Genomic DNA, 14939 nt, shown 5'->3' with positions numbered 1-14939 from the left:
AGGCCAAGGGCTACACAAGGCCATTGAAGGGGACACTGAGTGGACCACCGTAGGACCTGTGGTGATACAGTTGCAGGGGTCTCATTCAAGGACAGCAGTGGCATTTTAATGAGTTTCTGTGGGCACTGCATAAACACCAGACTGGTGCAGCAGGGGATCAAAACCGTGCCCATCACCCTGCCCCCTTGATATCTACTGTACTGTAGCAGTACTAAGTGACAGAGGCACTGCAGAGCAAACAGAAAGATCATGGCTCTTTCAAAATGTGTATCCCCCCCAAAAAAAAGAGACAGCCATTATAATTGCATCAGGAATTTATTTTCCCAGTGATTTGTGTTTATATATTAATGAATAATAATGGGCAACAACATCCAATAAGATTTTTTATTTAAAATAATCAATTAGCTCGAGTGCTAGCATGTACAGTACTGTATTTACAAGTATATACTGTATAGCGAGTTACCTCCTTTGACATTTTTAGAAACAATTTTCATTGTATATTCTAAATACACAGTACAAAGCCAGTGTGTAGATGTTTTTATTAGAGACGTCAATAGAGAAAAGCCTTTCTCCAAACTAAGATTTTGAATCTCATTAGTAGTTTTTACTACTAAGTATATACAGTAACTAAGGAAGCGAATTGCTGTCACCAAAGAAAAAATAGCACAATATTTCGTAATTATGAGATAGTAATTCTACAATACCTACATTATCATTATCTGACTTCCATTTTTAAACAGTGGAATCGATTCCAGGACACACTTGCTCTTGTTTGAGATTATGTGTGACTGTTTTCATGGTTAAACCTGTTTACAAGCCACACTGTAACATTTCATTACGAATAAACCCCAGGGGAAATTAAGTCTGTGCGCAACATTCACCGTTGCACAGTGTCAGGAGCACTAAACACACAGTTCCATCAAAGCTATCAGTAACTTGTACAGTAGGTGCTGTCATTGCACAATGCAACAGGTTGTTCATACACTGAAATGATCATTGCTATCTCGTAATTATGAGATAACTCAACTCAAGGTTTTTTTCCTTGATGACAACCATGCGCTTCCGGAAATGACCTTCTATTATTTTATAATTGGTGCACGTTTGTCCAGGTAATTTTACAATATGAAATATAATATAGTGTTACATAACAAACAGTGAAACGAAAACTGTTCGTAAAAAATACAGCATGTAAGTACGTGACCACATGTCAGAATATTCTAAGAAAAATTCCAGCTGGAACCCCAAACCGCATCTCCGAGTCTCCGGGCTGGCTGAAACCGCCGCTGGAGCGGACTGAAAGCTGTATACGTTGCTGAAAGGATCCGTCTGCGAGACGCAAGGATGATGGAAAAAAGGGTGGCTTGATCACGGAAATGCCCGAGCGGTGGCGGAGAAATCTGAGAGAGGTGTAGGCGGAAGGAGGCGAAGGGGAAGGTTGTACTGATGGTTATACCGAAGTTACAGACAGAATGGGGAAGCGGTTGAAGGTCGGAGGGTACCGATGCTGAAGGAGAAAACTAGGGGACTGTTTGCACTAGGAAGCAAGGGAATGCTTCATGGCTTGACGTGATGCAGAAAACGTAGGCAACTGGTGGTTCGCAAGTTTTTCGGATGTCCACGGGAGCAGAGAATAGCTCCGAGCACTGATGCGGTGGCGAGCTTGATTAGCAGGTTAGCTGACAGTCGAGCTCCTCCGGTGAAGGCGGTGGGTCCATATGAACACCGAGGACTGGGACCTCTGACCCGTCCTTTGTAAAAGTATGGGAGTGCGAACTGGAAATGCACAGGTACTACCAATATCTTCTGCAGATGTATGAGTTATTTTATGACATATTTGTATTTATTTATGCCACAGTGTTATATCTTTTAATAAATATGAAATTAACCATTTGAACTTATATTTAGAACTATTAATAGCAAAATTATATATTTTGACTTCCTCTTTCTTCAATGTTAGATAATAGAACTGGTGCTCCCACCTTCCACGGTCTTACTGGCTTATTTGTTTCGCTGGATATGTCTAAGAAGTCAAGAGGTTTGCCAGTCAAACATAATACTTCAGCAATACAGCAAGTTCAGTTTTTTTAAGCAAAGAAATTCCAGCCCTCTTCCTTTGGATGAGCTCTATGGATAAGCTTTGACTGTGGGAAAGCCATGGAATAACCATCTCAAACTGTAACCATGATTCAGACTGTGACAAAACCTCTGGAGATTGTTGATTTGAAATGATCACAACCAGTGAGCGTTACCAATGTGTTCAGGACAGCTCAGAGACCTGGTTCAATTGAAGATAAGATCACTTTATTGGCCATATACAATTTCTTGTATTAGAAATTTGTCTTTTTGCATATCCCAACTTGTTCTCCATAAGACACACAGACAAGGAGACAAGCTTGGGGTAAGAGCACAGTGTCAGCCATTTATGTGGTGCCCCTGGAGCAGTTGGGGTTAAGGGCCTTGCTCAGGGGCCCAGCAGAGTAGGATTTCTCTGCCGGCCATGGGATACAAACCGGCAACCTTCCTTAGATCCTTAGCCACAGTGTTACCACACCACCCCAAAAGGAGCACATGCAACAGTGCAAAAGGGAGTGTGTTGTTCAAACAGAATGAAGCACTCCATTAGTGCAGACCCTGATTCATTTGATACTGTTGTTGCTGAAATCATGTAATAGCTTGTAAATGTCACCTGACTTTGCTGCTTTGCATAATTTTTATTTCCTTCCTTGTTCCTGTGTTTCCTCATTCCCCACATACCAAACATTGAGAAGCCAAAGGGTTTTAAAAAAAACTAAGTCGTCCTGTCAATCAATGCATTAAGAAACTGTGAACGCAGTGATTTAGAATAAGTTTGTGAAAATGAAAAATATGGAAAATGAATGTTTATTACACTTAATTAATTAGTGATTACTCCTGTTTCAGGTGACTCTTGTACTGTTTGCAACTACATTTTTTGTTCTAGAATGTTTCATCTGCTTTACAAGTTACTCGTGTAATTGTTACAAACCCATGTTTTTTTTTTTTCTAGGGCGTTGTGCTGGGCATTTCTGTTGTCCAGGCAGGAACGTTTCATGCTATGTTGAAGACTGCTACTGTGACCAAGCATGCACTATACCTTTAGACTGTTGTGAGGATTATTTTGCTGTATGTGAACAAGGTAATTCCATTTGATAGAATTTTAGAAACATATAGAACTTGCTTGTTCAACTTTCAATTAGAAACTTTAACAAAACAAATGTGATGAAGAAAACATGCAAGACACCTGTGATTTACAATGTGTAGATTTTGGAACAATGAGATAATTCCCATACAGTATATCTACTAGTTGGAAAATGGAAACACGGGCACATTTTGATATAATTGCCATTATCTATAGTGTGAATTAAGATAATAGTTGAATGTTGATGATGTGTTATTGTTATATTTATTGGCCTAAGGTCAGAATCACTATTGTACATACAGTGCCTTACAAAAGTATTCAGGCCCTTCCTATGATGTCTTATTTTGTGAAGTAACAAAATTATGCATATACATTTTTTAAACTTCATATTTTCTTCACAACCTAAATTCTTAAACTGAAGACTTCTACTGATAAAATATGTTGTGGTAAAAGTCAGCAAAGACTAACCAGAAAAACCTGAAATTTGTAGAACTCAGATATGAGTTCTCAGTACTCAGTGGAAGCACCTTTGTTAGCAATTACATCCATAAATCTTTCTGTGCAATAATAATAATAATAATAATAATAATAATAATAATAATAATAATAATAATAATAATAATAATAATTTATTATTATTATTAACAACAATTATTATTAATAACAACAATATTATTATTGTTATTATTATTAATAATAAATTGCTTATTTTTAATTATGATTATGATGATTATTATAGCACTCCTGTTAGCAATTACAGCCACAAATCTTTTTCTGCAAGTCGTAACCAACTGAAAAATTATATAACAAGTTAAGAAGGCTCAACAGGCCTAATGTTGTGTTTCTTCTTTCTATCTTTCAGTGTGGAATGAACTATAACAGTTTTATGAGTGGTATATTTTGTTGGGGTTTGTGTGGTTTGTGTCACACATAATGCAGTATTTTGCATTTACTTCCAATTTCGTCTTGTCTGACCAACACAACACTTTACCACGTTTGCAGCATGACTTACTGTCACTGATGTCGAAAGGGCATACCGTGGAATGACATGGAGATCAGTAGAGGCCTTATGCGTAGCAGCAAAGGACTTTGAACTCTGTATTTCTTTCAGAGACTGCATTGGTTTCAGAGTTGTGTCCCTAACCAGTTTCTATTTTGCCTGGCAGCTGAGTTTGGAGAGACAGCCTGGTCCATGTTGCCTTCCCCTTCTTAATAATTGACTTTGTCATATATTGAGTGTGTATGAAAAATATTGATACCTTTCCTGTGCTTTTTTGTGCTTTTATATAGCTTTATCATTGGATTGTTTAGAAAGCTCCAGGGTCTCAATGGTTTAATCTTTGCTTGACATTCTTACCTGACTGAGGAAACTCATAGAGACAGCCCCATTTATTCTAATATCATATTTATCACTATTATTGCACACAGAGAGAGGAAGCTCAAGTACTGTGATTTTGTGTGACTCATTAATGGAACTTTATGCACCTAAATTTAGTTTTGATCATTGATTGTTTGAAATCATAATAACCAAAATTATCACCAAAACAATACATAGTTTGGGAAACACTGTTACCCTTGTAGCAGCATTTATTTGTATTGAATTCATAAACAATTTGATTGCATGGTGAATTTAATTGATGTAATCTCACTATTTGAAAATGTATTCATGTTTCCATGAATATTCATATTCATATTTCTAAATAATCATGTTTTTTTTTCTCAAAGCAACCTCAACTACGACAGCAGGATCTCTTCCCAGAACCCAAACTACTATATTTTCTACCACAACAACACCTGTATCAACTCCTTCAACTACAACAACACCAAAATGTATAACAGCTCCTCAGTCTTTACCTACCACCACAACAGCTACATCTCCCGCCACAACCTCATGTCCCTCAACGATCACAGCGACACCTCCCTCCAGAAGCACATCTCCCTCCGACATGAGAACTACTCCTCCTTCAACAATTTCAAACCCCCTCACAACCACAGATACACCTCCCCCTGCAAGCTCATCTCCCCCCACACCCACAATTATACCTCCTTCCAGAGTTACACCTCCTCTGACTAACTCATCTTCCCTCACAACTACATCTAACCCCACAACCAAAACTATACCTCCCCTTACAACCTCATCTTCCCCCACAACCACAGTTATAACACCATCCATACCTACACCTCCTCTCACAACCTCATCTTCCCCCACAAGCCCATCTGTCTCCACAACATCTTCTCCCCTCAACACCACAACTACACCTCTCTCCTCAATGTCATCCTCCCACAACACCACAACTACACCTCTCTCCCCAACCTCATCTCTCCCCAACACCACAACTACACCCCTCTCCACAACCTCATCTCTCCCCAACACAACTACACCTCTCTCCACAACCTCATCTCTCCCCAACACCACAACTACACCTCTCTCCACAACCTCATCTCTCCCCAACACCACAACTACACCTCTCTCCACAACCTCATCTCTCCCCAACACCACAACTACACCTCTCTCCACAAACCCATCTCCCCCCACTACCACAACTACACCTCTCTCCACAACCTCATCTCTCCCCATCACAACTACACCTCTCTCCACAACCTCATCTCCCCCCAACACCACAACTACACCTCTCTCCACAACCTCATCTCTCCCCAACACCACAACTACACCTCTCTCCACAACCTCATCTCTCCCCATCACAACTACACCTCTCTCCTCAACCTCATCTCTCCCCAACACCACAACTACACCTCTCTCCACAAACTCATCTCCCCCCAACACCACAACTACACCTCTCTCTACAACCTCATCTCTCCCCATCACAACTACACCTCTCTCCTCAACCTCATCTCTCCCCAACACCACAACTACACCTCTCTCCTCAACCTCATCTCTCCCCAACACCACAACTACACCTCTCTCTACAACCTCATCTCTCCCCAGCACCACAACTACACCTCTCTCCACAACCTCATCTCCCCCCACTACCACAACTACACCTCTCTCCGCAACCTCATCTCTCCCCAACATCACAACTACACCTCTCTCCACAACCTCATCTCTCCCCAACACAACTACACCTCTCTCCACAACCTCATCTCTCCCCAACACCACAACTACACCTCTCTCCCCAACCTCATCTCTCCCCAACACCACAACTACACCTCTCTCCCCAACCTCATCTCTCCCCAACACCACAACTACACCCCTCTCCACAACCTCATCTCTCCCCAACACAATTACACCTCTCTCCACAACCTCATCTCTCCCCAACACCACAACTACACCCCTCTCCACAACCTCATCTCTCCCCAACACAATTACACCTCTTTCCACAACCTCATCTCTCCCCATCACAACTACACCTCTCTCCTCAACCTCATCTCTCCCCAACACCACTACACCTCTCTCCACAACCTCATCTCTCCCCAACACCACAACTACACCCCTCTCCACAACCTCATCTCCCCCCACTACCACAACTACACCTCTCTCCACAACCTCATCTCTCCCCAGCACCACAACTACACCTCTCTCCACAACCTCATCTCTCCCCATCACAACTACACCTCTCTCCACAACCTCATCTCTCCCCAACACAACTACACCTCTCTCCACAACCTCATCTCTCCCCAACACAACTACACCTCTCTCCACAACCTCATCTCTCCCCAACACCACAACTACACCCCTCTCCACAACCTCATCTCTCCCCAACACAACTACACCTCTCTCCACAACCTCATCTCTCCCCAACACCACAACTACACCTCTCTCCCCAACCTCATCTCTCCACAACACCACAACTACACCTCTCTCCCCAACCTCATCTCTCCCCACTACCACAACTACACCTCTCTCCACAACCTCATCTCCCCCCAACACAACTACACCTCTCTCCACAACCTCATCTCTCCCCAACACAACTACACCTCTCTCCACAACCTCATCTCTCCCCAACACCACAACTACACCTCTCTCCACAACCTCATCTCTCCCCAACACCACAACTACACCTTTCTCCACAACCTCATCTCTCCACAACACCACAACTACACCCCTCTCCACAACCTCATCTCTCCCCATCACAACTACACCTCTCTCCACAACCTCATCTCTCCCCAACACCACAACTACACCTCTCCCCACAACCTCATCTCTCCCCACTACCACAACTACACCTCTCTCCACAACCTCATCTCCCCCCAACACAACTACACCTCTCTCTACAACCTCATCTCTCCCCAACACAACTACACCTCTCTCCACAACCTCATCTCTCCCCAACACCACAACTACACCCCTCTCCACAACCTCATCTCTCCCCACTACCACAACTACACCTCTCTCCACAACCTCATCTCTCCCCAACACAATTACACCTCTCTCCCAAACCTCATCTCTCCCCACTACCACAACTACACCTCTCTCCACAAACTCATCTCCCCCCATCACAACTACACCTTTCTCCACAACCTCATCTCTCCCCAACACCACAACTACACCTCTCTCCACAACCTCATCTCTCCCCATCACAACTACACCTCTCTCCACAACCTCATCTCTCCCCATCACAACTACACCTCTCTCCACAACCTCATCTCCCCCCAACACAACTACACCCCTCTCCACAACCGCATCTCCCCCCAACACAACTACATCTCTCTCCACAACCTCATCTCCCTCCAACACCAAAATGACACATCCTTCAACAGTTACACCTCCCCTGACTAATTCATCTCCTCTCTCAACTACATCTAACCCCACAACTGCAACTACACCTTCCCTTACATCTCCCTCCACAAACACATTTCCCCTCACTACTACATCTAATCCCACAGCCACAACTACATCTCCCCTCACAACCTCGTCTGTCTCCACATTCCCATCTCCCCCCAGCACTACAACTGCACCTTTCTCCACAATCACATCTCCCTCCATAACCACAGCTACGCCTCCCTCCAGAACTTCACCTACAACCACAACTACACTTCCTCCTACAACCCTATCTTCCCCCAAAACCACAGCTACACCTCCCCTCACAATCTTTTTTCCCCCCACAAGCTCATCTCTCTCCACAACCTCATCTTCCCCCACAACCACAACTATACCTCCTTCAACAGTTATACCTCCCCTGACTAACGTATCTCCCCTCACATCTACATCTAACCCCACAACCACAACTACACCTCCCCTCACAACCCCATCTCTCTCCACAACCCCATCTCTCTCCATAACCACAACTATGCCTTCCTCCAGAACGTCTTCTTTCTCAACAACCACAACTACATTTCCTGCCACAACCCTGTCTTCCCCCACAACCACAACTACACATCCCTCCACAACCTCATCTAACCCCAAAACCACAGCTACACCTTCCTCCACAACTATACATTCCCTCACAACCTCTTCATTTCTCATGACCTCAGCAACTGTGAACAACAATGAAACAACAGCATCTGCAAGAGGTATAGGAATAAGTATGAATTCTAGGTTTTATGATTTATATAGTGCAACAAGAAAATGTTTTTTTAAAATATTTTTTTCTTTCCTGAATATTAGATCTTGAAATTAAGAACTGTTTGGAAACATTGTTCCACTAATTTGACATCCAGATATAATCAGTGAATAAATATCCCAGGTCATCAGAATTCCTCAACACTCAACCCTCTACCAAGTGGATTTATTTTATAATATTTTTTACATTTAGTAAATTAGTTAACACCCCTGTTTCAGAAGATGCTCATACTAATGTTTGTAACTATATCTGTGTTCTGGCACGTTTATTCTGCTTCAGACATTATTGATGTCATTACAAAAGTATTTTTTTTTCCAGGTCAATGTGATGGCTATAAGTGTTGTCCTGGCCAGAACAATTCATGTGTACAGTCCAAGTGCTGTCCAGCAAAACGCTGCTATTGCGATGAAGCATGCATTCATTTTTCAGACTGCTGCCAGGACTATGTTCCTACATGTAAACCAGGTAATTCAGTGTTAAAGAATTTTAGACATGTGATCATCTCGTTTAACAAGAAAACATAAAATATTATATGAAGAAAATCTGTGAGTTGGGTTATTTAGATTGGGTTAGTTAACTGTATACTCCAATATCTATGTAAAATGGTAACAGATCAAAGTAATGGAGGGTTAACACAATTATGAATTATATCACATCTCTAAACTTCTTGCTAAAAAAGAAAAGGCCATTTATAATACTGTTTCTACAGGACATTAGAGATTTTATTGAATGGTTTTGTTTTTTTAACAGAAAAGAAGTAATGCATTCTAGGATCTCGTCCCAAAGTTACACCAAAGTACTGACCTATAGCCACTAGATGTCAGCCTCTGTGTTTAAAATGCTTGCTCAGTAAAGAAGAAATACAATATACCTTCTATGGTGCTGTGGGTATTGTGTAAAAGGAGTTCCCTTAACACACTTGATTGAATCAAATGATTGAAGCACACTTTTTATTTATTGAAGTTAAAAACCTAAAATAAGCACATCATTAAAAGCAAACTAGATTAGCTAAATTCAGACTGTAGCCTACTACATTGCAACAACTGCATTGTCATATGACACCATAAACAATCCTGCCTATAAAGAACAAACCTTTTTATATTTATAATAATATTTTAATTTTAATAAGAATTGTTTTACTAGTAGTGTTGGTTTTCTACATACAAATAAGAGAAACAGTTGTATTATCTAAAAGAAGCAACATTTCTAATATAATTATTAAATTCTATTGTAAAATAAAATATATTATTCATTATTACTACATCTAATAATGGATTAATCATCAAACATATTTGCTGCTTATTCCACAGAAAAAAGTAAAAGGAAGATGGCACAGATGCCTTAAAGCAATGCATGACACAGTGCTTGCAGTTCTTTTTGGTTCAAATGTCTTGTAACACAATGCATTTTAAGAAATTACTCTAATATGAAGTTCTTTCTCAATGAGTAATTCTATGATTCATTAATTCCTCCATAACAATTACTGTAGTACGAGGCAGAGTTGTCATAAAATACGCAGTCTGTTGTGACATATAAAAATATAATTTGAGTCCTGCAGTATGGCTGAATATAATGTTTTATATTTTATTAACTACTTTATGAAACATGTATTTGGAATATAGTTTACTGTAGCTTTAGAGAATTAAAATGTTAAAATAGAAATTTTATACTCAAAGATCCCTGGTCAAACATGTTCTAAAGAGTTTGAACTTCCTGCTGAAGAGAAAATTGTCCATGATCCAGTTTCTTGTGCTGCTTGCTGTTTCCTGAAAGAGAGAGAAAGAGTTTTGCCTAGCATTGCTGAGTAGAGCTCTGCAAGGAAGTTAGCATGTTGCTGAACTTCATCTTTTGAAGCAATCGTCTGCTTGGGTCTGGCAGCAAGTAAGACATGTTGTAGACATGTGGTTCATCTTAGTTATAGATTTTTATAGAATATGCTCAGATATTTATAATGTCAATAAACAGAGACCATCTGACTTTATTTTATTGCTCAAGCAAAAATAACTTGGTTAAAAAAACACAGGATTATTTCTGTTGCAGAAAGAATATCTTGAATCAGAATTCTGTTCATAATTGACTGACCCTGATTCGGTTAGTCCTGATTCAGGCTGCTTGCAGACATGTGGTGGGAAAAGTCAGATTGCCAGTTAAGCTGGAGAGAGAAGGTACTATCCACTCCGCAGGTCCTTTATTGGTTACTTGTCCTGCAGTCTATGGACAGTGACCTCTGACTCATTGTCTTGGGTAGAAGAGAGATAGCAGTCTGAAGGAAGCCAGGCTGCACCTTATATCATACCTTAGTGTTTCAGAATGAGCACAATTTTACAACTTGTCTGTGTTAAAGACCTGGAAAATGGTTCTTTTCAGAAGAGCCCCCTTTTCACTGCATTACTATGATTTTAGACAGAGGCCCAAGCTGCGTGGTCAGTGTAACAGAAAGATAATTAAAAATATTAATTCTTAGTGTATTAATATATCTTGCATGCTGCTATACAATCTTGTGTAGAAAGGAAGCAAGAGTCTAGATAGCACAGAGAATGAGTTATAACATCTACCTGTGATATAAGAGTTATAGACAGACATGCCATCTTTGAGAAAGCTAAGGAAAGGAAAAAACATAGCTGTCAGTGATGTCAGGGATGGTTGTGAAGAAGATTTACTAGACAAATGGGATCAGCAAGAAGAAGAGTGTGTGATGAGAGAGTAAATACTCCACTGGTTCAGGTACTTCATTGTTGAGTGCTTAGTGAAACAAGGAGAAAGATTAAAAGAATAAAAGAATCTCCATGCTCTGGTTAATTAGTGTAGATAAGAGTGTTTTGAGTCATGATGATTATAGTCAAAGGGACAAAGATGGTTGAATACTCCATGCTTTGGTTAATTCGTGTCTAAATAAGAGTATGTTGTGTCATCGCTATAAAAGTTGCTGATGTGTTAAGAACAGACCAGGAAAGACCACCAGAAGCAAGACATCCCTTCAGTCTTGCCTGGATAATGACCAATGTAAGAGATCTACTGTAGATTTCCAGAAAGAGTCCAGATGAATGAGTGAGAAAAGACAGACTACTTACAACACCAAAAATAACATGATGCAGCTAGTGTGGGCTACAGGAAGTAAGATGTCAAGTGGGTTGGGCTAGCAGTGTCACAATAGCAATTTACTCAAGCTGTCAAATGAATCCAGAACCCTCGTTTGCTGATTCAAAGTTACAGTATGTGTCTATGTACATTCAACAGGTGCAAATGCCACAGTATTTACCGTAACTTCTAGGGGAAAATATTCTCATTTTTTTCAAGCTTTGTAAACATTAATTTATATTGCTGTGGAGTTCTAATTTTCTCTGGAAAATCTGGGTATTTTTCATTTTTGCCACTCATTTGTAGTCCTTCTAATTATATTGCTAATTAAATACTAATATTAATGCTGCAGGACTCCAGATGCTGTTAACAAAGCAAAACTGCATTTAATGCTGCTTCTCTTCGATGAAGATTTCAGTATTTCAAGTACAATCTCTCTAGTATACTGTAATATACTACAGATGGTAAATAATGTTTTGTTTTTCTAAACTTTTCTAAAAAGTGCAGCACAAAGAATTCTGGAAAAGAAACAAAAATGTTAAGTCACAAAACAAAGAAAAGATTACATTTTGAATAATTAGAAAATTTTAATGCTGGCTTCTGCATTCTTAGAACATTATTTATAGTATGGATTCTACAATTCAACAAAGGCATACATACTGTACTTTGTAAACATTCATCCATTACTTTTGTGAAAGTCCATGACAACCACAACTTCTCCTGAAATGCAACAAAAACAACAATAGCTTTAACTTCAACCACAGCACCAACCACAACTCAAGCAAAAACGCCACCCACACCATCTATAGTCACCCCCGTGAGAAGTACAACAGTGCCAACTACAAACAAAACAACTTTGTTTTAAAAAAAGTTAACCAATATCACAAGTTCACTGATGTACAGGAGATTCAATGCATCTTCTGAAAAGTCAATAATGTGAACAATTCTCTTCCATCAACTTTCCCCCTTTTTGCTTTCAGTACCTGGTCCCATTACCAATTTAACTGCAAGTAACATCACCACAAATTCACTGGTTCTGAGCTGGACAGCACCATCTGGAAATGTAGGGAGCTACAGAGTTGAAGTCAGTGGACCGACTGCTCATTCTCTGACAGTGAGCACTTCATCAGTTCAGATCACTGGGCTGAGCCCTGGAAGCAATTACTCCCTGCAAGTTGTTGCCGTAGCAGCAGACAATGTTACTGTTGGGGCTCCAGTGTCCATCACAACATTTACAGGTGAGTGCAGGAAGTTCAACGTGAGGAATTTTAAATTCACATCTAAATCTCAGTCATTAACTCACTTTCAAGAATGTCAATATCTGGAATTCTGAAACTGAATTGTCATATTTTAATTGATAGAGATGCATAAGAAAACCATCTGATGATAGTACCTATTATTTCATATCGATCTTTGCTCTTATCATTTATCTTTCTTCATATTAACTAAATTCATGTTAAATAATGCTTTCGTTAAATATGTAAACGCTTGTGAAATCTGACGGTCTTAGAAAATGCCTTACGGTTCATGTTGCATTTTTTTACAGCCAAGCAACGTTATCAATTTTTAAGTAGATATCTTGTGTAGCGTCAAAAAGTTCCCAAACCCTGCATCTGTCAATATAATTTTCTTCTCTCATTTAGTGCCTGGTCCCATCACCACTTTGACTGCAAGTAACATCACCACAACTTCCCTGCTTCTGAGCTGGACAGCTCCATCTGGAAATGTAGGGAGCTACAGAGTTGAAGTCAGTGGACCGACTGCTCAGTCTCTGACAGTGAGCACTTCATCAGTTCAGATCACTGGGCTGAGCCCTGGAAGCAATTACTCCCTGCAAGTTGTTGCTGTAGCTGCAGACAATGTTACTGTTGGGTCTCCAGTCTCCATCACAACATTTACAGGTGAGTGCAGGAAGTTTAAAGTGAAGAAAGTTAAATCACATCCAAAGTTCAGTCATTCATTTTAAGTAATATTAGCCACCTGCATCCCGAGGAATCAGTTTAATGTTGTTAATGTACTACATACCTGTAGAAATGCATAAGAGAAGAGTTTGAGAAAAAGCCTTATTATCTGATTTAATTTTGCTGTTATATCTTGACTGATGTTAAATAATGCTTTAAGCTTAACTTAGCAGTTTATACTGTACCTCAAACAACATAACTATGTTTTTGCAGATATCTTCTGTTAAATTTAAATGTTCATCAGTCGTTATTCTTCCATTTATCATCCTTATTTTCATTCAGTTCCTGGTCTCATCACCAATTTGACTGCACGTAACATCACCACAAGTTCCCTGCTTCTGAGCTGGACAGCTCCATCTGGAAATTTAGGGAGCTACAGAGTTGAAGTCAGTGGACCGACTCCTCAGTCTCTGACAGTGAGCACTTCATCAGTTGAGATCAGTGGGCTGAGCCCTGGAAGCAATTACTCCCTGCAAGTTGTTGCCGTAGCTGCAGACCACGTTACTGTTGGGGCTCCAGTCTCCATCACAATAGTTACAGGTGAGTGCAGGAATTTCAACGTGAGGAATTTGAAATTCACATCCAAATCTCAGTCATTAACTCACTTTCAATAATGTCAGTTTCTGGAATTCTAAAATGTAATTGTCATTTAATTGTTCTTTGTTAGAGACGAATAAGAAAACCATCTGAGGATAGTACCTATTTTTCATATTGATCTTTGCTCTTATCATTTATCTTTCTTCATATTAACTAAATTCATGTTAAATAATGCTTTCGTTAAATATGTCAACGCTTACAAAATCTGACTGTCTTAGAAAATGTCTTACGGTTTATGTTGCATTTTTTACAGCCAAGCAACGTTATCAATTTTTAAGTAGATATCTTGTGTAGTGTCAAAAAGTTCTCAAATCCTGCATCTGTCAATATATCTTTCTTCTCTCATTTAGTGCTTGGTCCCATCACCAATTTAACTGCAAGTAACATCACCACAAATTCACTGGTTCTGAGCTGGACAGCACCATCTGGAAATGTAGGGAGCTACAGAGTTGAAGTCAGTGGACCGACTGCTCAGTCTCTGACTGTGAACACATCATCAGTTCAGATCACTGGGCTTATCCCTGGAAGCAATTACTCCCTGCAAGTTATTGCTGTAGCTGCAAACAATGTTAATGTTGGGGATCCAGTGTCCATCAGAACATTTACAGGTGAGTTCAGGAAGTT

The 14939-nt window shown here is 40.1% G+C and overlaps 1 protein-coding gene across 1 annotated transcript in view; it reads left to right on the top strand.

Moving 5' to 3' along the window:
• Positions 1-876: 876 nt before the first annotated feature.
• Positions 877-14939, top strand: part of LOC148677050 (uncharacterized) — an 88488-nt gene continuing 74425 nt past the window's right edge. Inside the window, exons 1-7 of the mRNA XM_088622881.1 lie at positions 877-1787; positions 3026-3154; positions 4883-8629; positions 8998-9144; positions 12738-12995; positions 14001-14258; positions 14666-14923. Coding sequence (XP_088479007.1) covers positions 5104-8629; positions 8998-9144; positions 12738-12995; positions 14001-14258; positions 14666-14923 — 4447 coding nt within the window. The 5' untranslated portion in view covers positions 877-1787; positions 3026-3154; positions 4883-5103. The remainder of the gene's footprint in view (positions 1788-3025; positions 3155-4882; positions 8630-8997; positions 9145-12737; positions 12996-14000; positions 14259-14665; positions 14924-14939) is intronic.

This window comes from Lepisosteus platostomus, chromosome 2 (genome assembly GCF_059453375.1).
Source record: "Lepisosteus platostomus isolate fLepPlt1 chromosome 2, fLepPlt1.hap1, whole genome shotgun sequence".
Classification (NCBI taxonomy): domain Eukaryota; kingdom Metazoa; phylum Chordata; class Actinopteri; order Semionotiformes; family Lepisosteidae; genus Lepisosteus; species Lepisosteus platostomus.
The sequence above is the reverse complement of the archived record's forward strand: the minus strand, read 5'-3'. Positions and strand labels throughout refer to the sequence as shown.